Below are 26,896 nucleotides of genomic sequence, written 5' to 3' on the forward strand. Positions count from 1 at the left end.
AGTCAACAGGTATATTTCTTGCATTTTCCTGGTAGGTCTTGGATAGTTCTTTCATCCTATGTAGATGGAATCAAATGTTTAAATGTAAGTAAATGGTCATAACCAAACCATCACAATGTAGTCCTGTGGAAAAAGAGTTGATTCCCTTTGACCATAATCAACATGATAAAAGGATTACACTCCTGTTCAAAATTACTTTGTTATCTATCATTGTACGATACACATTTTGTATTTTAATGTGTTTAAACTTTCCACTTCAGCTGTACCAGTGTGGTTTTGATATCACTTTAGTTCGAACTGATATGAAATGAGTATGTGATTCCTTCTATTTTACATTATATTTCTTAAGGGTGACTAACGCTTTTTGGAACCATTTCTACAAAGAATAGATATTTAAAACAAATCTTTAAAGTAAAAACATCTCTACAAGAGCACTACACTTTGGCGTTAAATGAAAACGCGTCACCGTTTCCGAGTATTTCAAGTGACGATTCTCTACAACGCGAAGTAACATCGCGATATATCGTGCTTTTGAAAGGCGACATTTCAAAGTGGATATCGCGACATTGTCGTTTGGGACTGTCGCCGTCGTTTGCGATTGTCGGGTGTCACTTCGTAATGTCGCTATGTCACTTCGCGTTGTCGTGTGTCGACCCCACAAACGCGACAGCGACATTATAAAAGGCCCCAACAGGACTCCGTAATAACTTGATATCATTACTTGTATATCCTGTAGCCATTGTCTTGTTAATGTTTAACTAACCGATAAAAACTAATCTCCTGTTTCATGTATATAGATGTATCAAAAAGAAAGACAGACTTACCTTCTTCATGAAATTCACTAGTATCGCGACTGTATATTGTATCAACTGTGTATCTGTCATCTGATAATTTATAATATAATGTAGCATTAACAGCCTGTTTTCATTTGATTAGTGTATTCTGGGATTATTTACTCATTGCTTACTTCTTAATTTGTGATGAAAAAAAAGATGTTCCAGATACAGTCCATTTAGGATCGGATACTTCTTTTTAAACAAAGTTTACTTTTCAAATCATATTTACAAAAGACATTTTCAAAACTATTCTCATCAATTCTGGTGAATCTGACTGAAACTATTGGCATATGGGGAAGGATACTTCTTTCTTTTCATTACCAAGTTATTCCAAAACATAGTCTTAAGCTAAATGAAATAAAGTTTTGAGGAGTGTTTAAACCTTTTGAAAAGCTTTTGTCTGATAGACAGAAGTAAACATTTACCAGACAATCACAATCAAAGTCTGACAGAGGCCTCTGTGGCCGATTGGAATAGATTGCTGACCATATCGGTGTGGGTTCGAACCACCGCTTGCACTGTACAATTTTTTTCATATAAAGTCGGTGGTCGGTGGTTTTATCCGTGTGCCCGCCTATGACTTATACCTAAATTGTGTCGTTGTGACCCTAAACAAAACCAAGATATTAAGCAAAACAGAATTAAAGAGTTCCGCTGCACAATGCTGTGTATTTATATGAGACTTATTATTATTTTAACAGATCAAACTTAAAAAATAAATGTTATATAAACCGTTTGTATTCTACGTTCATGTAGATAACAGCAATTGTTTTTAAATACATTTGATTAGTGCGGACGTTATCTGTTGCAATTTGGAAACTTTTTATTTAAGAATCGTCGTAAAGCTTATCTAAATGACCCTGCAATGTGTTCTTTTATTGTATCATTAGTTAATATTGTGTTTTCTAATTATCATTAAATAATTTCATAGATTTTGTTACTCTGAACTGACATAAATTACTAACTACTGAAGAGATAGAACAGTAGTAAAAATAACATAGAATCTGTAGGCTACGATACTACAGTCCCTGCGACATCTGCGTTAAATGAACTTAGAAAGGACTTCGGACACTATCATATGCTTCTAGCCTCCATTTTAAATGCAAATTTCTCATTAAGTATTTAAACAATACCCAGATCGTTTCGAGTCAATGATAAACCAATGTATTAGTTAATTTATTACAGCAGAAACTGATTTGTATCTGTTCTTATCAAAATGTTTTTCTTATCTTATCTGGGCCAGGGTATATTTTCTTGAAAAAATAAAATGTTTAATTTCCGTAAAAATATAATGTCATCACTTTACGGAAGTTTTAAATATATGAATTCCAGTCGAAAAAAGTTTCAAAATCTGTTTATTTAAGGAAAAAATAACATTTTAAGATTAAAATCCTATAAATAAATTAAAAAGAGAACGATATTTTTGTAAACAACCTGTACTTGATTTATCTATACACTGTTCGTAATGTAAAGTTACTGATGCATTACATGTGTGAATAGGTATACATGTATAAGTGACCGGTCAGTTTTATTAGAGGTTCAGGTAGTTATTTAAGTACATGTACATGTCTGTATAGCTCTGTTATAAGTGATGGCAGATATTTGTGTGCTGTATAACATTAATACTAAGAAAAGGCAGTAATCTGATCAAGGCCGTAGGGTGGGTTCTTGCTTGGGATAAGTACCAGTGGCACATATAATATTTGAGCCGCGCCATGAGTAAACCAACATAGTGCAATTGCGACCGGCATGGATCCAGACCAGCCTGCGCATCTGCTCAGTCTAGTCAGGATCCATGCTGGTCGCTAACGGTTTGTCTAATTCCAATAGGCTTTGAAAGCGAACAGCATGGATCCTGACCAGACTGCGCAGATGCTCAGGCTGGTCTGGATCCATGCTGGTCACAAAGCCACTATGTTGTTTTCTCATGGCACGGTTCATTTCGCTTTAACATTTAATAAAAATGTATCCGAAATGACAGTTCTTTCTGAGGCTTGCCTAAGGAAGCTGGATCGGAAATAGTTAAATCGGGATAAGTCTGACAACAACCCATCTAAAGATAATGTTGTCTATTTAGGGCTGAAGTTGTGGGCAAAACATATTCGAAATGTGTCATTTGAAGGGCTAAAGTAGAAGCAGGTCGCTGCATAAAAATTCCACCTGAAACTCGGCTGGACCGTTTAGTTCGTTTTCGCGTCTAGCCGGATTTGTATATGCCATCTGCATGGAAAGCGACTTGACACATCACTTTCGTGGCGTCACATTGAATGTGAAACCGTCACTGATATGACCTGCCAAGAAGCTACTTGACCTATGCATCACAGGCATATCAATTCCAAGCGTTATTTCTGTTGGATAGACTATAGTCAGGATCAGATTAACTGCTGTGCACATATTGCCTCTTTTTTTGTTGTGTTTAGGCCTAGTCCGCCGCTAAGAACAATCTTCAATTCAGTTTGCACAGAAGGAAAAACATGAAGTAATGAATGCGTGTGACATTTAGTATGTGTCTGAAAGAAATAAATATAAATGCAGAGAAGAAGATGAAGAAATAAAGAAATGAAAAATATATATGCAGAAGATTACCTGGTGTGTTGCTAGTATTTCACAGCACACATTTGCCAATCTAGTGCAGCAAACAACCAGATAAGCCAATGAAAATTTAACCCAATGAATAATAATGAATTCACAGTATTTGCTTTTCTCAATACTATACATGTATAACATGCCTAAATGTGCCCTTTCATTTGTATAGTATTTGAGTTACAAACGGATGTAAAAATATGTGACTATCAAATTATTAAAAATGAATATAAAAAGTATTGGTTACTTTATATTTGGGAACACCCTGTAGTTATATTTTTTTGTTTAAAAGTACTTCTCCACCCCTTGCATCAACACAATAGTCACAGAAAATGTGTATAATTAATATCTACATATGCTGGCCAAATATGTTTTTGATGCACGAAATGAGAGAGGGGGTGGGGGGGGGGGGGGGGGGGGGAGACAATGTTGTTTAAAGCAAAATAGCTTTTATATGTATATAACAGGGTACGTAATTCTATTTAGAGCAAAAATTACCATTTTATGAAACAGATATTGAAAAATTTGACTTAAAGAAATAATCTCAAATATGTATTTAGATGGTATATGTAATTAAATACTTATTTCTCAGTGGTTTATTTTTCACTCTTGGAGTAGGCAAATTCATATAGGAAGTGTCCGAAGTCCTTAAGAATTTAGACAGGCTACTACATTCTTCTGCAAAACAAAGCAGCAATGGATGAAAATAAACTGGGCTTTTATTAATGTTATTGAACCAAACTAAATTCATATTATTTAAGTTTTAAATCTACTCTACATTGATGGTGAAACAAGTTCTTAAAACATATAACTATTTATGACGAGTGGCTTCTGTGGCCAAATGGTTAAGGTCGCTAACTTTGAAACACTTGCCCCTTACTGAATTTGACTGAAATGTCGCTTAGGCTTAGCATTCGTTCATGTGAGAAAGTCTTCAAGCTAGCTTACGGGAGGTCAGTCAATGAATTTACCAGGTACCCGTTCGTGCCTGAAATAATACACGGACGGGCGACAGGAGTCTTATTTCACCATTAAAAGCTAGAAAGTCAACATATGACCAATAACTGTGTTGATACGACGTTACAACAAACATCACCAGCACAAAATTACGATCACAAAGTTTTTGTTACATGCGGCCCTAAAAAACTGATTTTTACCTGGAATACTTACAGCTGACACCTGTTTCATTTATCTGATATAATTTATCAGTAACAGAAAAGCATTGCTTGTGTGGGATGTACTGTGTCTTTTAATGCATTTGATATACGTATTGCTTATTCAAAAGAAAGCTATTCAGTTTAATTTCAATTTATGTATGAAAATTAACCTGCAGAATTTTGTCATCGAAACGTGAGATAAAGCTTACCGTCAGCATGCACTTCATTTTCCCTATCTATCGCATCAGAAAGTTGTCTGTCACCTGTTGTTATAGAAAACAGAGTCTTATTTTGTTATTTCTTTTTTGTTCAAATGAATTTAAGAACAGCAAATATCCGACAGCTTCAAACCTATATCACTAGATAGCTCAAGGCATTTTATGAATATACATACTGTAAAAGCAGAAATTTTCGCGAGAGTTTAATTTTGCTATATTTGCGAGATCCCTAATCTCTCGAAAATTAATCCTCGCGTAATCATCCATCTGAAATGGAGGTCTGTGTAAAAAGGGTGGGGGAAAATTACAGTTTTTAACCCAATATACCAAAACTCTTCCTGTTACCAGTACTAAATAATAATTTTCCAAATATGACTTTTCTTATTTTGACTGGGGTAGTCTTTTTAAGAAAAGTTAAACTGCATGCAGGAATTGCTTCCCTGCAACTTCAGAAACCTCTACCTATAGGTAAGGGAGATCACTGCATAGAAGTTTGAACAAAATAACTATTTTTCTATTAATCCAATTCCTTTATTTCTAAAGCATCATGATCTTAAATACTTATGCGGCATTATCGTTAATTTAACACATTTAAATGCACAGCAGCCGAAAACTGCTTTTATGAAACATTCACCAAAAACACACTATGTGCAGTAAGATGCGCATAATGCCACTTTAACTCACATATAACGATGTTGCTATAGGCAATGCATCCGTATTTGTATTGCCAGTCAAACGCTATAAATGTTTCTTTTCATAATATTCTGTTACTGAAAATGTACTGTCTGGTTTTACTTTTATTTGATAAGTTGTGACATGATGTATAACACATTATTTGATAAGTCCAAGATCTTACCGTCATAATCATTGCTATGAATATTTTCAGGCGTTTCTTGTGTACCTTTGTCAAGGATGTTTGTGGAGGTAACATTACCAATGGACTCTTCCTCATAAACATCATCGCTCGTATTATCACCACTGTCTCCCATGATAGCGGGGGGTGAATGAAGAAAGATTTCCAATTGCTGTCGTGTCTCTTCAGACAAGTTGATGTCTTCAATATGTCGCAGCAAATCTGCAGCATTCAATGGCTGGTTGGTATAAATATTGATCAAGTCATCAATTTCGGATTTTACCTTTTTGTCAAAGGCAAGAGATGACAGTGCATCTTTAAGTGTTGTTTTATGGTCGTCAAATGTCTCGTCATCTAACGCGTACTCGTCTGGATTGATACACAGCTCTTTTAGAATATTGTGAATATCTCGTATTTGCTTCCTTTCATTTTGTAGAAGGGAGGTACGAAATATGGTAAGAATTACACTTGTGAACATATTCGAGTTCCACTTGTCTATGTTTGTGTTTCCATCGGCAGGATACAAAACTTCAATTTCTGATTCATTCAGACGATGAGTCTTTTTCAGTTGGTCTTTACTTTGAAGCAAAAGAAAATCTAAGTCACTTCCATGTCTGCCCAATTCTCGGGATATAACGAGCTTTGAAACTACGGGCACTCCTTCATTGAGTAGGAGATAAATGCGCCAGTATAACTCGTTTTCACGCAAAGCCATCTGTCTGTCCATGTCTTGTTTGATTTTCACGTCCATATGCATCCGAAATCCAAGTCCCTTATAGTTCTCCCATCAAGCAATAACTGCAACAGATAATGATACTAGTGAGGTTACATTTAGTTTATTTTTATTTTACATTCCGAGCTTTTTATTCTGGATTATTTGAATCTGATCGTAAGTGAACCACTTTTAACTATTTGTCCAACATTTGTTTTAAGTAATATATGTTACAATTTGCCATTCAAACATAAGAAATATTTATATCAACATTGTGTAATCAAAATGTACAGTACATATTACAAAGAAAATGTAAAACTAATTATATAGTACTAATAAAATAAAAACTAGATACAATATGTATTATATACATAAAGCAATTCAACATTAGCTGGAAAAAAAACATCCCATAAAAGATTTACAATGGAAGTCATTTTAAACGGCATCAAAACAATTTTGGAAAATAACAACTTTTCATTCAATGGAACATTTTACAATCAAATCAGGGGAACAGCTATGGGAACAAAATTTGCACATACATATGCAACATTGGTATTAGGTTACCTGGAAGAAAAACTTTACACAATCTTGGAACATGCAACAGACACAACATTTGCTACATGTATAAAAAAAATAACTGGAAACGATGCCTAGATGACTGTTTTGTCATTTGGACTAAATCACAAAACCTACTTGAGCATTTCCACGTCCTGTTAAATAATTTACACCTAGATATAAAATTCACAATAGAAATAGAAGAAACACAATTATCTTTTTAGATATTCTGATTAAGAAAAACGATTGCCATCTTTCAACAGACATTTTCTTTAAAACTACAGATACAAAACAATACCTTAAGTATAAATCATACCACCCTAAACATACAAAATTAAGCATACAATATAATTTAGCAAGACGTATTTGCTCAATTGTTTCAGATACTAACATTAGGAATCTGCGCTTGACAGAACGTATGTCATCACTTCTTATAAGAAATCATCCTAAAACTATCATCCTCAATTGAATCAGCAAAGCACTTAAAATTCCAAGAGAGACATAACTTAAAACACAAATCAAACCACACAAAGACACAGTTCCTTACGTGTCTACATTCAACCTTAAAAACTCTGAGTTATATACAATTATCACAAATAATTTACCTATAATAATGTCAGACACTAAAATGAATGAGGTACTCGCAAATTCAAAATTTATCAAAAGCCAACGACAACCACCAAACCTTAAAAAAATATTGACAAAAGCTAGATTCACAACAAAGTCTGATAAAGCGGAAATTTCACCGTTACAAAATGCAAAAAAAAAAAACTGTAGTTTATGCAAACATATAAAAGAAAGCAATTGCTACAACAATAACGGCAAAACATTTTATGTAAATGAAAATATGTCCTGTGATGTAAAAAATATACTGTATATAATCACCTGCAACGGATGTGAATAATATTATATTGGCCAAACTGGCGATAAATTATGAACAAGAAGAACTATTCACGCATAACAAATAGGAGACCCTTCAACTAGACAAATTCCACTAAGTAATCATATAGATATTTGCAGTAATAAAGATCAAGTTTCAAAATGTTCCCATTTTTTAAAATGAAAGTAGATAGTACTTCAGCTAGGTTAGCGAAAGAAAGTTATTTTATAAAATGCTTTTAACCAAAACTTAACAGACTACAGTGACAGTTAAATTCTAAATAATCAAATAACTCCATCTTATGCCGAGTCTTTTCATTGTCATGTATATATATATATATATATATATATATATATATATATATATATATATATATATATATATATAGAGAGAGAGAGAGAGAGAGAGAGAGAGAGAGAGAGATATAGATATATATATAGCCGCTACACGGCACTAATGTCTACTGTTGTAGTAGTTGATAAAATCTATGAGGATCATTTGGAAGCGTAAAACGATTTCAAGTAAAATGATAGCTGACAGGGTTTGACTGAGTCTGTTTCTTAAATGTAATGAAACGTACAACATCCTTCGTGCTCACTAGCAGAAAGTCTAATTTAACACACCCTTTGGGATCATTGAATCATTTTAAATTATATATTACATTCTCACAGCCGCTTCACGACACTAAAGTTTACTGTTGCAGTAATTGATAAAATCTATATGAAACTCTTTCGTAGCATACGCCACTAAGCAAAATTCGGTTTCACCGAGTCTGTTCATGACAATGCCCTTCTTGCAACCAAGCACCGGCTTGAGTGGAATTCGACCTTAATAAAATTTAATGTACTCCATAATCCCAAAAGAACCACACTAACTATACCTCATTACATTCCGCACATCTCGAAAGATTGAGATTATTTACACTAAAATACTATCCTTTTCTGATTGTTGCGTTTAAGCTAGTTTCTTCCCTTAACACTTTTTAATCATGCTCTTCTTAGCTTCTTAGCATCCCCATATTAACGCCTGGCACTTTTATTCCCTATTCCCCGAAAGTTTTTCTTATTATACAGTTTCTTAGCATCAAAGTAATATTCTTCACAAACCATCAAACAGACACAGACACGTGCACTCGCGCATGAGCGCACGTACCTACGCATCCGGTTGTACATGATATTCCTTTTTCATCTATTGATGTCTTCAAATTCTATTTCCTCTCCAATCTAACCCGCCTTCTCACCCGCAAGCGAAAAATTGAATAGTCGAGAGTGTTGTAATTCTTATAGGTCTTGTTTGTACCTTTTTAAATTTACAACTAATAACTTTGGATTTAAAGAAACGTGATCATTAGCGAAGGTTTTGAGAACACAAGCTTTCTGTTCGGAATATCTTCCTAAGAATTCCCTCGTTGTGTTTTTATTTAGAAGCGTTTGCCCATCTATTTACTTTCAAGACATTGGCAAGCAATGAAAGACAGAAATGGAATATCCAAATGACAAAATAAAACCGGGAACGAGCAGGCAGAAATACGTTATCGCCGGAAGTGGATCGTAATGCCGATAAAGCAGCACCATCTTCGTTATTATATTTTGTTTGTTAAAAATTTGGGCCGTTTTTTAACAGTATTTCAGATATATAACAGCGGGCAGTTAACCTTATACATGTAATAGTGTTCCGTGATTCCGAACCAATAAAAACCTGTTTACCACACGAAACTGCCAACTTCCCCACAGGAAATAGTGGTGGGGGATGAATGATATCAGACACAATATCTTTTATAAATTGCCGCAGAGAACATACGTGCCATCCGGGGCCAAACTCACGACCCCGTAGATCTGCGCTCTCCCTACTGAGTAAAGCGGGCGGTCCACTATATTTAGTAACATAGATATTGATATTGTAAAATGAGAGTTTAATCAAATTTTCTTGATTATGCATAAGACAAAATATAAATCTAACACATAAATTGTACTCGGAGACCTCAAGTATTCAATTTTCAATACAAATATATGTTGTTTCTTATAGGTTTTATTTACGGCTGCTATTTTGAAATGAAGTGTGGTGGCTGGAATAAGCGTTGATATATTTTCTGTTGTTTTGGAAGTCCGTTTAGTGTATTTGTAAAACAGAATTCCTCACAGGCCAGTGCTAGGGTTGTGAATCGGCAGTTTACTATCTCCTTATTATAGGTTACTCTAATCAACAATTATAAACGATTGTCGATGCAATGGAGACAGAATTAACCACATTGCTGTCGCCGACGATTCTGTCACAACAAATGTAATGACTGAACCATTGACAAGGCGTAATTATCAGTGCAATTTGAATAATTGTAAAAAATGACATGGAAAATTATTTGTATTTTTTAGTTGTTTTTTTTTTTTAAATCACGTAAATAATCATTTTATGTGTTTTTTATACTTAATTATCATGATAAAGGACTACGGACTGTGTTCATTTACATTATTTATTTATATTATTGGCGCACATATGTATTAAACATTGATTACTGCTAACACCTGCAACTGCGGTGACTTTAAATGCTATCAAAGTAATATATTACGTTGATTTCAGTACACCTACACTTTTTGATTATCAAGGGCCATTAGAAAATACTTCACGAGTTAGACAAACTTTGCCAGTGTTGGTATCTAAATTGCAACTGTCATAACAGTTTTCAGGAGTTTTTCGTTACTGTTTATGCTAAGGTAGAATATTTAAAGATGAACTGTTTATATATAGCCAAAGTGTTGCCTTCTGACCATTATGACCGGACGCCATTAAGAAACTAGTTTTCCATTGTAGCCTGAAGGCACACTTCCTCCATGTACTGACCCGTTATTAAAGATTTAGGCTTCATTCTTATGTTTATTTTTTTTTTTATTTTAAACGTTCCGATCCTATTTAATTTCATAGCTATTTGGTCTTTTTTGTAGTGATATTTCATTTATCACGGGCATCGGGTCAATACGAAATGCAGGGTTTTTATGTAACATTATGACATGATATTTTTTAGTTCTGTCAAAAACGCAATGTTATTAGATCATTGTTTTTGTCAATTCACACTGAAACAGTAAAACCTATTATTCCACAAGGAATCGGTATCAAAATAACAAAGGCGTAGAATCAAAACAAATTGCGTTTTAAGTGTAGTACTGAAATATAACGGTAGATTATCACCAGATAAACCCACCGTTTCAAACAGTCTGAATACAATTTTCATTGATACGTATCTACATTGTACATTTGAATGCAAAGATATGTGAATTATAAATAGTTTGATATCTTTGTTCGCAGTATGCTTCGATAAAGTCATACATATACCAAAATACTTACAAATAATTGAAACATACACCCATCAATATCAAAATGTTAAAGCGACTAACCCACACATTGTGAATTGTGATTGTTTAAAATAATTTATCACCGAAAGGCAAATTGACGCCAGTATTTCATATATCTACATGACAGTTATGGTTGATAAGTTTCTAGTTTTCAGATTTACGGAACATTCGAGTTTTCGCAGTTTTTCTCACGTACTTTTATTAACCGTTACAACGCTTTATTTTGTAAACATTGATATAAATATAGAACGAGACGCGACAGTATTATATGACACTTTCATCACGTGGGCAGCAAACCATATACTGTGCATGCGTTTATTTTGCTTCCGTCACTAATAATAGAGCGGATAAGTATTTAGTATCTATCAGTAGATATCGCACAGTATTGTGTCGTTGTTTTTTTTTAAAAGAAACAATAAGTAGCACTCTTCTTTAAAGTAAAGGTATACGCTGGATATCAATAGATGAATTGACGGATGGATAGTTTTAGTTTTAGATAGTGATACTTTTGACGGTTCGAACCTTGCATTCGACCGACATATTTTTTTGCATTATATACTTTGTGTAAAATTGTTTTTCCCTGGTTTCGAATTCATTGCTTTGTTTCCTAGTTTCGTATAAAATCGGTAGTATCTTTAACTCAGTCGATACTGAAATTATGATCGGGCAATGCTTTTATTAAATTGAAATGTAAGCTTGTAAAAAAATTAAAACTAACCCGTACAGGTTAAAAGATATCAGAGGAAAGCTTGAAAAACATAAGACCATATTAAATGTTGAGTGTTTAATTACGTGTCAGTAGTGATATATTTATATATAAGTTAGTGAACAAGTTAGAACTAAATTAACTAACATTTTCTTTTTTGCTGAATATTATTGAAAAAGAAATATACATTAAAAACCAGCTTTTAACGGGTCGGGAAATCGAACTTCCGACGAAAAATTATACTACGAATACCGTAACCGCTCGACCAACGATAAATCACTGACTGCATCGTGAACGTATTGTCTGCAAGTATTGACCTGGCACTCATTAATCTTTGCCAATAGTTTTAGGGATCTTTGTTAGTTTACGCATCTTTGTTAGTTTACGCAATATTTGTATCCTTAAAATATCTTAATGACTGAAATAACATATATAAGTATTCAATGACACGATGGCGTGGTAGTAAGGTGTCTGACCTAAATGCATCTTAGACCACTATCTTTAAAGATTTTATGTTATCCACATTTCTTTTACTGTTACAATATTTACATAACATATTTCACGAATTTCATCTGTTATTTCTTGTAGTATTGATTTTCTTGAAACTTTGTTGACAAGTACTTTTTCTTTTTTACAGTTTTTTATATTCATTTTGTTCCACAACGGTAGACTAGACTACACGTGTACACGTGTTTTCTTTCAAGAAATGGACCATAAAGTTTAATCAGATAAGTGTGGCAATTTTTCTACTTGTAAAGTTTGCAGATAAAATTTGAAAAGAAATAGGTCAGATGCAGTACTCGAACAATCAACACCGAGATTGATAGGTAAACGATTTGTCCGCGCAGCTACTTGTACATGCGATATTAGTTAAATTTTAATGAAGTTTATCATGCAAATACTAAGCAAAGTGTCTGATATCATTTGCCTGATATTTTATTTTTAGTTTTTACATAAGTTTCTTTCTACCATGTCCACATCGAAATTTACTACAGAATCCAGTTTTGATATTGCACGACTTTTTTTCTAAACAGATTCTGTAATATCAACTCATTTCCTTAAATATGCTTGTCTCCATATTTTTCTTGCCTACCTAGCGAGGAAAGTATACATTTGTCCGAGCACGCGCCGGGACAGATATCCTGTCTTTCCCTAGGGAAACCTTGTCTAAAATAGCGTGCACTAAGGTGACGTCACATAGTACTGGCACTATTGTGACGTCAAAAACTATATAAATAATGGCAGGAAATACACAAATCTATTTGTCTTAATGATCTATTATGAACGTGATAGGCAAGAAAAATGATCTTATATGTCTGCCTGTGTAAGACAGCTGTTTTCCAAACCCTCGGGACAGCTTGGATATAAAACCTCCCTAACGCTCGGTTTTCCATTCCACACTGTCCTTTGGGTAGGGAAAACCCCGTCTTACACGCTAACGCTCGGTTTTCCATTTCATACTGTCCCTTGGGTAGGGAAAACCCCGTCTTACACGCTAACGCTCGGTTTTCCATTCCACACTGTCCCTCGGGTAGGGAAAACCCCACCTTACACTGGCAGGCATGTAAGATCTTTATAATCACACAGACAATATCACTTAATGACGTCAATGTGTAACGTTCATCATGACATCACAATGTTTACATGCCATCAGATCAATTCTTAGAAAGGTTTACAATACATGCACTTGACAATGTACTTATTCCTGATTTATGCATAATTAAATGCATCCATTTTTATTAAGTAATAACAAAAATGTTTGTGTTAATTATATTTCTTGGACCAGTGTAAATTTAGTGATTAAACTTTAAAGTATCTCTGACTGAGTCTGGAACTGGAAGTGAAATTTTCAGCGCTGCCGTATTGTTTCGTTCAAATGTTTTAGTGGCGGATGAATTTTCAAATCCGTAAAATATGAATTTATTAATTTTTGCTTCTGAAACTTGTCAACCTTTCCGAAATAAGAGATGAGGACATATGTTGCTCTAGGTAGGTTGTATGAGTTTCATGATAAATAAAATAACAGACATCTGTCTTTTGATATCAATGTTATCAGGCTCGGCAGATATGAGCTGAAGGGGTTCGGTTTCTTCACCCCTTCCAGCCCATATCAACCTCGACCTGATTACATTGATATCAAAAGACAGTAGTCTGTTATTCTCTAATTTAATGCAATAGTTATTTTGCTACATCGCTATAATTAACGCAACAATACGGAATATTCATAAGTGCAAGGTGAATACTTAATGACAATAGTGTGTGGCTTCATTATATATTATTGTTTTAGTTAGATTTTCAAAACGCCATTACACTACGCGATACCTATACTTGTACGCTCTATTAATTATCATATTCTCACTTGCAAGGTGTTCGCTGAAGGCCGGGGATTTTGTTTTATCATAAACCGGAAAATACTTATCAGAAATAGTAGACGAATGTTTTTATTTTCGATTTATTAGGAAAACAACGATTTTGGACAGAATTCGATGAAAAATACATTAATAGAACATCAAATATGCAACATAAAGGTGATTTATACAGAATATAGGTAAACGTTTGATTTTATAAATTATCACACCGCGAAGTGTGGGTTAGTCGCTTTAAAGGAACATATAAATCTGTTAGAATTATTTAACTAGATTTTAAATTGTCTCTTATGACAGTATCACTTGCGAAATACTGCGTTAGTTTTGATATTTGTCATATTTGCTCGCCGACAATATTATTCTTTCGGTGAAAACATTATCCTTGAAGGGAAAAACAAGTCGATTTTACAAGGAAACGACAATAATTATGATTTTATGTGACAGCTCTTAGAATTTTAGTATTTCCAGCGTCTTACAGTATATCTAAATATTCCTTCAAACTTGAAAAATATTTAAATGTTATTGAAGATGGAAATTTCGCAGGGACCTCCTTGGCCGAGTGGTGAAGGTCTCTGACTTTGAACCACTTGCACCTCACCGATGTGGTTTCGAACCTCACTCGGGGCGTTGAATTCTTCACGTTGAGAAATCATCCAGCTGGGTTACGAAAAGCTAGTGTTTCTACCCAGGTGCACTGACGTGATGAAATAATGGGCGGAGGGGCACCTAAGGTCTTCCTCTAACGCCAAAGCTGAAAATACTTATAATTTTGTCAGTGCGTCGTTAAACCCACCAAAAACAAAACAATTGAGATCATTTCAATCGCTCTTAGCAGTTTAGATTATCATCACCTAATTTTTAAAAAAAAGTGATAGATATAACAACACGGATAAAAATGATAGTAAATGCGTAAATTTTGCACGTTTAATACAATTGAAAATGAATATCACTTCTTGTATGCCCATTGTATAAAGAATTACGAAGAACATTTTTAAACTCATATTATTGCGGATGGCCCACTCTCAATAAATTTGATAATCTGATGTCTACTGAAAGCAGGAAGGGATTATTGAATATATTTTTCGAATAAACGGAGACATCATATTTAAATTTAGTTTTATTGTTGAAGCATTTTTACCGTTAAACTGTTCTGGATGTTATTATATTGAAAAGCTTCTCTCAGTATCTGTATTAATTTAATCCAAAATTATGAGTAAATAAAGTCTTGCTATATATCAACTCGGTTGAGTCTAACAATTAATGCGACAAACAAAGTTAGATTCCAAATGATTTATTCTTGTTCAATCACATATTTATAATCATGTTAAGCTCTTAAAAAACTATCTATTGGCATTTTTGCAGTGACGGATAATTGTCGTATTTGTAAAAAGTAGCAAATGACCTCTCTTTATTTTAAACATTTACCATTTCAGACAGTTTAAATTTCTTTTGTATGGAAATACCACTGTGACAGCAGCTCGAGATAGGGAAAGCAGATTTATCAGAAAATCCTTAGAGAAATTTATGAAACGCTCTTTTTCCCAAACTAAACACAATGACGTCATGTTTTTTGCCCTTGATGTTACCCGGCGCGCGTGACTCTGAGCGGTTCTAAGTATATATTTAGAAGAAGAAGATAAACAGTAAATGTGTTTGTTACATGTCAATGGTCGTGTACGCCAGAGTTAACAAGAGCTGCCTCTGTTAACTGTCGCTATTAGTGGCAATTGCCCCCGAAGCGTTCCCACGAATACTACAGTTGTCTGCGCAAAATATGCTAAAAAGTTTAGGAATTAATCATTTTGTGACCTTGACCTTGACCTTGACCTTGACCTGAGGGTCATAAGCGCAACACACCTCTATATGGTTAAATTTCATGTCAAATTATTTTCAATGTCTTGGTAAATGGCAGATTTATCGACTAGAATAGAAACAGACAATGTTAACGTTTGACTTCTGGTCTGGATCTTGTGTGTTTCATGTTGTTTCAATGTGGGGAACAGTTTGCCAAGTAATTTCAAAATTCCTAGATGAATGGCAGTAACGAAACGGGCACTCCTTAATATTTGACTTCTAAGTGTTACCTTGACCTTGGGACTAGTTGACATGACAAATTGTCTTATTATCGTCAACATTTATTCCAAATCATTTTAAAATCTCTTCATGAATAGCAGGGTAACAGATCGGACAAAAAACTGACTATGTTAATCTTTTACCTATAACTGTGACCTTGACCTTTCAGCTGGAGGTCTAGATTTTGCGCATGACAGATGAACATTTATGCCAAGATTGATGAATGGCAGCCCGGACAATGATTTACACGGACGCACGCACACATGGACGGGCAGTGTAATTGTTATCTGCCCACATTTTATATAAAGGATTCATTATTATAAGCCATATACTGTTTGAGCTATGTGCATCACAAACAAAATATTCACTACCATTTTGGCTAGCTATTTCTTAGGCCGTAATTCTGAAATTTGCACTAAAATCTCAAGAAGTGTGCAAGGTCACATCATGATAGGACTCATTCAAGGTTTCATGCATAACATCAAATACTTTTGAGCAAGGCGCGCCACAAGGTAAAATGTGCTTTTTAAACTATTTCAGGAGCCACAGCTGCTCTAGAAATAGGGAAAGAGCTAGTGAAAACGAAGGAGGTGCGCAAGTTCATATCATGATAAAGACTCATGCAAGGTTTCATCAAGTTTATCAATTATATCAAATACCTTTTTTGAGCTAGGCGCGTTACAATTTGTTTTGGAAGCACTGACGCATCGACAATACCACATCTGTGTTCCCTCGCCACTCAAGGAGGCACAATAAGGATAAATTGTTTCAGTCACTGAGGCGATCTAATTAAAATAGATAGGCATAAATAATAATAACGCGAAGGGGATGAACGGTGTTCGTGACTTATGCATCTGATCTTGAGTGGATCATCCTTTCATAAATGGGAAAAATCCACGAGGTGTTCACCTATAAATTAAACAAAACAGCCATAATTAAATGCAGTTTTGCTTTAAACGTTCAACATGTAGGAAAAGTTGTCAAACTTATCAAATTAAATTTTGTTTTCATTAAATGTTATGCTGAGCTATCATAACTATCCTTTATGTTATCCAATGATCTTGAGTGTCAAGCATATCGAGTTTCTTAACCAAGTGAGTGAAGAAATATTCATTTAGCCTGTTTTAACATAAACAATACTCTTATATTAAAAAACAAACAAACAAAAATACAACATATTTTTATGTTGATACAAAGAATAAATACCAAACGTATACTTAATGTTTAAGGTGTCCAACATTACGTGTATGGTAACTAGATGGGTGCGTAGATTTTTATACTGATAGAAAATAAATCCTGTAAATCTTCGTTTTCTATGGCTCTAACCAGTTGAACTTTCGGTTTCAGTATCATAATAATCAAAATTTGACAATTTACTCTGACCAATAAAATATCAAAATATCTTTAATCTATACTGATATAAAATGTTAAGCTAATAACTAAAGTGTACCTTTCTATAATATGGCTTCTTAAAAATTCCCTCCAGTTATTGTTTTCATCTTCCGGACATTTCTTAAACCTAGCTTTCTAAAACACTTCTGTCAGTAGTTGTTTACCTGTAAGAAGCACACCTGTATTGAAAATTATTTATTTGCTTTTCGCGGCTAGGTAAAAAGGTTATAAAAATGTGTTTCGGTAATGGGGGAATACTTTGAAGGTGTAGCACTTAGGAAATCCGAACCCATTGACTGAATATTTTTGCAGGATCCTTGAAGAACAATATTTTAAAGATGAAGGGTTCATTATACGGCTTCAGTGTTACCGTCTGACAATAATGACTGCAGTCGGTTTAAACGCGCTAAAATAAAAACCTAAAAATAAAAATAAAGCTTATCTTAGGCCATTAAAAAGTAGATTGCCATTGTAGCCATGAAGCTCACTTCTACCATGTAATTACCCGTTATTATACATCTACGCTTCATTCTTATCTTTCAAATTTTATATATTTATATCTTCAACATACTGATCTTATTTGATTTCAAAGCTTATTTTGTCTTTGGTGTAGTGTTTTTTCAATTATCGCGGGCATCGGGCCAAAACGACAGGATTTTTTTATGAAACATTATGTTATGATCTTTTTGTGTCAATGATATTATACCACCGTTTTTGTCAATTCACATTGTTACAATACAATTTGTCATTTGACGTTTGTACAATGATAACATCTTTTCAGTAGAACAATGCCATGTAACAATAGATTGTCACCAGATAAACCCACCGTTTCAAACAGACATAATGCAATTCTAATTGTTTGAATGCAAAAGAGTATAAATTAAAAATAATTTGGAATATTTATTTGAGGAATGCTTCAATAAAGTCATATTTATATACCAAAATATTTACATTTGAAACAAACACAAAAGCTTATGGCGGTAGATTACAACTCGTGGAACACTGCGTTAGTTTTGATACTTGCCCCCTCAATGAAATATATGTTCTCTCGGTGAAAACATTATTCTTCGAGGGAAAATAATATCTCGATCTTTCACTAAAACAAACAAATAATAATGGCTCCTAGATTACCAGAGTCTTACAGTAGAGACAAACATTCCTTTAATCTATAAATGTTACTGAAGATAGAAAACTTCGAAGGGGCCTCTGCACGCAATTGAATAATGTCACTGACTTCAAACCACTTGCTCCTCCCCTGCGGTTTTCCTCTACCAGCAAACCTCTAAATTCGCAATATGACCTATAATTATATCGGTGCGACGTTAAACCCAACAAAGACGAAAACAAAACAGAAAATTTTGCTTTGCTCCTAGCAGATTTTGATTATCATCACATATTTAAAATAGAAAGAGATAGATATACGTACATGGATCGAAATTACAGGAAATGTAAATGTTGCGTCTCAATAACATAGAAAATGATTTACATACATTTCCTGTATGCCAATTGTATAAATGTTCACAAAGAAGTATTTAAACTCTAATCTAACTCTAAATAAATTTGACAGTCTGTTGTCCACCGAAAACATGAATAAGTTATTGAATCTATATTTTGCGAATAAACTGAGAAAGGATATCGAAAATTAGTTTTCTTTTTGAAGCATGTTTTTCCAGTTAGCATTTTGTATTTCGGAATAATGTCTTTAGACTAATCTGGATGTTACAATATTGAAAAATTTCTCTTTGTACCTGCATTTAACTTAGTCCAAAATTATATGTACAAACAGTGTCCCTACATATCAACTCTGTTTGGGCTAGAAGCATTGAATATGTTTAATTGCTGAATAGGTGTTGTTTTTGTTGCATCAGGAAGCAAAACCTAAATTAAAATCATCTTAACGAGTGTCTTTTGTGCGACAAACATAAATTTAAGAGTAGTGTTAGGTTCTAAATGATTTCATTAACAAAGCCCTCTCATGTGCAACTACTTATTCTCAATCTTACTACTGTTTCGTGAAAGTATTTATTAACAATCTCTGCAGTGTCGGATATTTATCGTAATTGTGAAAAATAACGAATGTCTTATAATCATTTTAAACTTTTCACTCTTTCAGAGTTTAAACTTAACTCTTACGGGAAATACCAAAGGAGCTCGAGATAGGAAACGCAGATTTTTCGTCATTGAAACCAGTATATTCTAGTTTGTAAGTAATCTTTAAAAGTTGAGATTAGGGAAACTTTGGATCATATTCGTAACGGCCGTAAGCAGAAACGGCATGACATAAATATCGGATAAGGTCGAAAAATCTGCATTCTCGATCTCGAGCTCCTACGGGAAATATATAAAAGCATTTTTTTCAAAAATAATATTGTGACGTCAAGATTTTTTCCTGTGCGCATGACTCTGTGGCTATAAAACAGATATATATATATTCAAAAGAAGTAAATAAAAATGAAAATGTATTTGTTCTACATGTAAGATTGAAATGTCTTTAGCTCGTGTACGGCAGAGTTAAAATATTTAATCGTGGCTGATGTTAGGTTCCACACGGAAACAAATATACATCCTCTAGAGTTATAATAAAGAAAGATTATGAAATGACATATTTTGCCATTTTATCTAAAGCTTGGCTTCATAATGCATTCATCATAATTATGACATGCAGATGTTTTATATCTCAAAGGGGATGTCTGTGGAGCGCATCTGGTCAATGTTCAAACTTCACTTTTTTGGATACATGATCATTGGAGCCTGGAAAATGCCAGACAAGGTTTAGTTTCTTAGTATATTTGTCTTCGCAATGATTAAATATCCATACTAATTAAATAGAACTCAGCATTCTTGTACAAGCTTCCATTGAAAGACAAATATTGCATCGTAAAGCGGATTCCTTATTAGTATTTCATTATAACATGTACTCGTTTAATACAGTGTCAAATAGAAGGAACACATTTCAATTAAGGAAAATATAAAATTGTTTTCACTGTGGGCTTTTGGGCCTCGTAGATGGGGCTACGGCGGATGTGTTCACATTACATACGATCATCGTGTCATTATTTTGTAAGGCTATCATGAGAATACCGAGGGAAATCCGTTAGGTTGCTGCGCGGAACCTATACGTAAATCGTGCAATTTCAGAGCACTTCCGTACAGAGGCTGTGCGGAAAAGATACGATGAGAGTGCAGCCTCCTTAACGTTTTTCAGCATCATTGTCCTCAGTGTGTAATGAGGAGTATTGCGTAAAAAATCATTTTTCTACTTTTAGTTAACCAATCGCACATTGACAAACAAGAAGTTTTTGAACATTGCTTTTCCCCAGCTGTCGCTGTTGAGTTGTCGTGCGATGATTGCTCAATATCAGTACGATTTTACGAGTACTGCACTGGCAGCGAGTGGAAATCAAGCGGCAGCTGTACGAGGGTCATGCAAAGTTCAAACGATTTCCGTACGATTTTTCACGTGCACCTTGTCTACGGAAAATTGTGTTTTGGCTGCACGACAAGAGCACAGCCTTCTAAAATTACACATATGGAGACTGTGCAATGTCACCTGCGACATGACTATAGCTCTTACCATTTGGACTTTCGGTTTCTATGTTAATATTTACAATTTTACAACTTACGCTGACCAATAAAATATTTAAATATCTTTAATTGATTTTGATGTAAAATGTTAATTTAATTACTAGATTGAACCTGTCTTAAGTACGGTTTTCTTTAAATCCCCTCTAAACATATTCTTTTTTCTTTTCGAAAAATGGCTAAAAGCCGACTTTTTAATAGTTATACGTATAAAATTTTAAACTATTAAAAATATTTTTAATCAATATTGATATAAAGTGATTTGTTTAATAACAAAATTGTACCTTTGCATAATATGGTTTCCTTTAATCCCCTCTAGTATTTTTTTCTTATTTTCCTATTTTGCTAAAACATGGCAATTTAATAATTATAAACTTCTGTCTTGGGCGGTTTACGTGCCAGCACACCCCTATTGACTATTATCTTGCTGTTATCTTATATATACTTAGCTTTGTGTTAAAGCTATTCAATGGAATGTTAACTACTTTTATATTAACCTAACAAAAAATCAATTATAAGACTATTCTTTTGTAGCTTGTTGATACGCCTGACGATTGCTGGGATGGATACCCCGCACGCTTTGTAATATGTTATATGTTAAACTTAGTAATGTAGGCTCTCCAGAGCCAGAACATGTAGAATTTGCTGTCAAAAATTCAGGTTATACATAAAAGCAACTATTCTTTGATGAGAGTCGAGGCCCAGTTTACTGAATATAATTTTAAAATTCTATTGTGCAGTTAACAGAATGGCGTCTTGCCCATAGACTTGTCTACATAGCAAAGTAAAACAGGTTGTCATATATTATTATAAGAAACTTCTGTAGAATATACAGAAGATAATTGGTAATGGCAGATTTTTCGGAAACACGGAGCACTTAGAGCCAGGCATTTGCAAAGTAGGCTCACAAGAAAAAAAGAAAGCTGTAACGGATAATATTACTGACAGGTTGCTTCAGATATCTAACAAATACAAATAAATTTATGCCAAATATAGACAGATGTGGCTCTGAAGGGGAAAGTAGAACAAGGATGAATATACAAAGGGAATTTCGGAAACCCATTTTTAACATTATTGTTAATATTGTTGACACTTAAAATCTTAATCATACGATTTATTTAGGACGTGTGCAAAATTTCAGCTGTGTAAATATTCAAATGACAGAGAAATCGGTCATGGATGAGCTAGAAGGCGCACTTCCTCCATGTATTGATTCTTATGTTTCAAGTGTTTTCCATCTTTTTATTTATAATGTAGTGTTATTTCATTTATCGTTGGCATCGGGCCAATACGACATGCAGTGTTTTTATGAAATATTATGACACGATCATTTTTAGTTTTGGCAAAATGTCAATTCTGTTAGATCACTATTTTTGTCAATTCCCAATGGAACAAATTAACCTGTTATTTCACAAGAAATCGGTATCAAACTAACAAAGGCGTATAATCAAAACAAGTTGCGTTTTAAGTCGAGTAGTGAAATATAACGATATATTTTTCAATACTTCAAACAGTCTAAATACAATTTTCACTGATACGGATCTACATTTGAATGCGCAGATATGTGAATTATAAATAGTTTCAAACTGGTTTCTTTGTTGAAAGTATATATATCCCAAAGTACTTTAAAACGAATTTGAAAGATACACCTAGCAATGTCAAAATGTTAAAGGATTATATAAAGATGTTAGAATTATTTAACTAGAATTTAAATTTTCACTTATGACAGTATCACTTGCAGAATATTGCGTTAGTTTTGATATTTGTCATGTTTGCTCACCGATAATATTGTTCTCTCTGTTAAAACATTATTCTTGAAGGGAAAAATATCTCGGTCTAACACTGAAACGACAAATAATAATGTCAAATGTAACAGCTCTTACATTTCTAGTATTTCCAGCGTCTTATAATAGATTTAGATATCCTTTCAACCTTGAAAAATCTTAAAATGTTATTGAAGATAAAAAATTTCGCAGGGACCTCAATGGCCGAGTAGTTAAGGTCGCTGACTTTGAACCACTTGCTCCTCACCGATGTGGTACGGGCCTCACTCGGGGCGCTGAATCCTTCATGTCGGGATACCATCCAGCTGGGTTACGGAAAGCCGGTGTTCTTTTTTTTTTTCTTTTTTTTTTTTGGTTGGGTTTAACTACGCACCGACACATTTTAGGTCATATGGCGACTTTCCAGCTTTGATGGTGGAGGAAGACCCCAGGTGCCCCTCCGTGCATTATTTCATCACGAGCGGGCACCTGGGTAGAACCACCGACCTTCCGTCAGCCAGCTGGATGGCTTACTCACATGAATAATTCAACGCCCCGAGTTAGGCTCGAACCCACATCGATGAGGGGCAAGTGATTTAAGTCAGCGACCTTAATCCCTCGGCCACGGAGGCCCCTCCGGTGTTTCTACCCAGGTGCCCGGACGTGATGAAATAATGTGCGGAAGTGCACCTAAGGTCTTCCTCTAACGCCAAAGCTGAAAATACTTATAATTGTCAGTGCGACGTAAACCCCACCAAAAATAAAAACAAGTGAGATAATTTCGAATCACACTTAGCAGGTTTAGATTATCATCACATAATTTTGAGATCGAAAGAGTTAGATATAACAACACGGATCAAAATGATAGGAAATAAGTAAAGTTGGCACTTTTAATACAATTGAAAATGCATATCACTTCTTGTTTGCCAGTAGTATAAAGAATTACAAAGAAAATATTTAAACCCATATTATTGCAGATGGCCCACTCTCAATAAATTTGATAATCTAATGTCTACGGAAAGCAGGAAGAAGGGATTATTGAATATATTTTTCGAATAAACTGAGACAAGATATTTAAAGTTAGTTTTATTGTTGAAGCATTTTTACCGATAAACTGTTCTGGATGTTATTATATTGAAAAAGCTTCTCTCAGTATCTGTTTTTAACTTAATCCAACATTATGAGTAAATAAAATCTTGCTTTACATCAACTTTGTTTAGGCTGACGATTTTGCGACAAACGTTAAGAGTTGAGTTAGATTCTAAATGATTTATTCATGTTCAACCACATATTTTAGTCATGTTAAGCTTTCGTAAATTTATCTATTGGCAATTTTGCAGTGAAGGATAATTGTCGTAATTGTGAAAAGTAGCAAATAACCTCTCTTTAAACTTTCACTATTTCAGACAGTATCAATTTCTTTTGTATGGAAATACCACTGTGACAGCAGCTCGAGATCGGGAAAGCAGATTATCAGTAGCTCTTGTTGGAAATATATGAACGCTATTTTTTTCCAAAATAAACACTGTGACGTCATGTTTTTGCCCTTGGTGTTTCCCTGCGCGCGTGACTCTGAGCGGTTCCAAGTATATGTTTAGAAGAATAAGATAAATAGTAAATGTGTTTGTTCCATGTCAATGGTCGTGTACGCCAATGTTAACAAGAGCTGCCTCTGCTAACTGTCACTATTACTGACAATTTCCAACGAAGCGTGCCTAAGAATACTACAGTTGTCTGCGCAAAATATGCCAGAAAGGTTTAGGGTTGAATCATTTTGTGACCTTGATCTTAACTTGAGAGACATATGTCATAAGCGCAACACACCTTCTCTACCTGGTTAAATTTCGTGTCAAAATATTTTCAATGCCTTAGTAAATGGCAGATTTATCGACTAGACAATAAACAGACAATGTTAACGTTTTACTTCTGGTCTCGTTCTTGTGGGAGACACGTTGTCCCATTGTGGGGAACATTTTGCCAAGTAAATTCAAAATCCCTAGATGAATGGCAAAGTTATGAAGCGGGCACTTGTTAATCTTTGACTTCTAAGTGTTAGCTTGACCTTGGAGCTAGGTCTTACGCATGACCAATTGTGTTCGTTAAATATATAGCTAACATGTTCCTTATAGGCATTATTTGTATAGCAATTATACTATAATTAGTTTGTTTAACATGCGTTGAAATTCACAAATTGTCTTTGTAGTTTTATAACAATTTAGGTAAAGTTTTGCAATATATTTCGTTATCCTACTATTTGTAATAATCATGAACATGTCAAATGTCACAATCACATGCCGTGTATGCAAAAATAGGCAAACTGCTATTATATAATAGATTATAATACAAAATTTGGTGACTCTTAAGCCTAAAAGAAATTTTGAATAGGATTTCCGTTATAACACGCCTGGTAAACTACAGAGCTACATCTTTAAGAGGTATACGGTAAACTGCTCTGTCGCAACTTCCGAGGTAGTGCACGTCGCGATAAATAGACATCAACAAAGGTGAGCGTCATCATAATTTTTGCATTTTTACAAGCAGTGTATCAAATATCAAAAATCGGGGAATGGTAGGCGATGTAGATATGATTTAACTTCACAAAGAACTTTTAGTTTGCTAATTCATTCTTAATTTGTGGTCGTGGTGATGTTTACCAACAAGTTGATTTTGCAGTAAATTTGGCCATTACGTCATGAAAGCACTTTCATTGTCAAATATTTACATTTAAACTAATATTATAAAAGCAAACCGAGTAGGCGTGAGATAGCTTTAAAATATACAATGCATTTGGAAATAAAATATGTACCGAAAATGGTTCGGGAGTAAAATTATTCACTTTTTATTGTGAGAGATATTTATTTAGCCTGTTTTATATAAAAATTACTCCAATATTAAAAACAATTAAACAAAACAAAAAAGTGGCTCATTTAAAATATTCGCGATAATTACCATTTAAACTTTCGGTTTCGGTGCTGTTGTCTTTAGACTTTCGACCCTCTTTCTGTAGTCTGAGTAAGATACAAAGCCTAAATACCAAACCTTAAGTACTTCATGTTTAAGGTGTCAAACATTACGTGTATGTTTACTAGATGGGGGCGTAGATCTTTATATTATCAGTTATAATAATGTAGTGAAACCACAGTTTTCTATGACTAACCATTTGAACTTTCGGTTTCAGTACCATAATAATAATAATTTGACAATTTACTCTGACCAATAAAATATCAAATTATCTTTAATCAGTACCTATAAAAATGTTAAGTTTAATAACTAAATTGTACCTTTCTATAATATGGTTTCTTAAAAATCCCCTCGAGTTATTGTTTTCGTCTTCCGGACATTGCTTAAACCAATCTTTCTAATACCCTTCTGTCCGTAGTTGTTTACCTGTAAGAAGCACACCTGTATTGACTAAAATATCGCTGTTATCAAATATAAAGTTAGCTCTGTGCTTAAAGGAATGTAAATTATTATTGATATTAACATAACAAAGACAGTAATATTGAGACTATCCTATTTCATTGCTGTATTTGTTCATAGGCAAACAAAACTAGACTTATCAAATATTTCCTTGCGTTTTACGGATAAATATTGACAAGCATATTTTTGTAAAGAAACTTATATTTTAGGAGATTGAGACTTTTTTCTTACAAACACTAATACCTTAAATTCATGTCGAAATACATGTACCATAGAATCATCAAACACCTTTCATTGATAAAGAATGTCTTCGTGTTTGTTATTGCAATATCTTGAACTCAGCTTGCAAATATATCGCAAAGAATTCAAGGTAAATCTTCCATGGTACTCGGAAGCTTCAGTCGTTTTCGTTGTTCTTTAAGTAAACAATCTTATCTCTGTCTATATAAAAGGACA

At 34.0% G+C, this 26,896-nt stretch overlaps 1 protein-coding gene across 6 annotated transcripts; it reads right to left on the bottom strand.

The window, feature by feature from the left end:
• Positions 1 to 645: 645 nt before the first annotated feature.
• LOC123531650 (uncharacterized) lies at positions 646 to 26,439 on the bottom strand. Of its 6 annotated transcripts, none has more exons than XM_053517618.1 (6): positions 26,302 to 26,436; positions 17,734 to 17,839; positions 16,943 to 17,068; positions 5,651 to 6,445; positions 4,786 to 4,839; positions 646 to 884 (listed from the first exon to the last, which is right to left on the bottom strand). In XM_053517618.1, the coding sequence occupies exons 4-6, from the start codon at positions 6,402 to 6,404 to the stop codon at positions 748 to 750; spliced, it is 945 nt and encodes a 314-aa protein (XP_053373593.1). In that variant the 5' UTR covers positions 6,405 to 6,445; positions 16,943 to 17,068; positions 17,734 to 17,839; positions 26,302 to 26,436; the 3' UTR covers positions 646 to 747. The 6 variants fall into 6 exon arrangements, with proteins under 6 accessions (XP_053373593.1, XP_053373595.1, XP_053373594.1 ...); XM_053517620.1 differs by lacking the exon at positions 26,302 to 26,436 and adding an exon at positions 21,542 to 21,679; XM_053517615.1 differs by lacking the exon at positions 16,943 to 17,068 and having other exon boundaries at positions 648 to 884.
• Positions 26,440 to 26,896: the final 457 nt, after the last annotated feature.

Source organism: Mercenaria mercenaria, chromosome 11 (genome assembly GCF_021730395.1).
Source record: "Mercenaria mercenaria strain notata chromosome 11, MADL_Memer_1, whole genome shotgun sequence".
Classification (NCBI taxonomy): domain Eukaryota; kingdom Metazoa; phylum Mollusca; class Bivalvia; order Venerida; family Veneridae; genus Mercenaria; species Mercenaria mercenaria.

Coding starts and splice junctions, on each gene's coding strand:
- LOC123531650 (XM_053517618.1), bottom strand. CDS start 6,404: ATGCATATGGACGTGAAAATCAAACAAGACATGGACAGACAGATGGCT. Junction 4,840..5,650: donor TCATAGCAATGATTATGACG/GTAAGATCTTGG, acceptor CTATAACAACAG/GTGACAGACAACTTTCTGAT. Junction 885..4,785: donor AAATGAAGTGCATGCTGACG/GTAAGCTTTATC, acceptor ATAAATTATCAG/ATGACAGATACACAGTTGAT.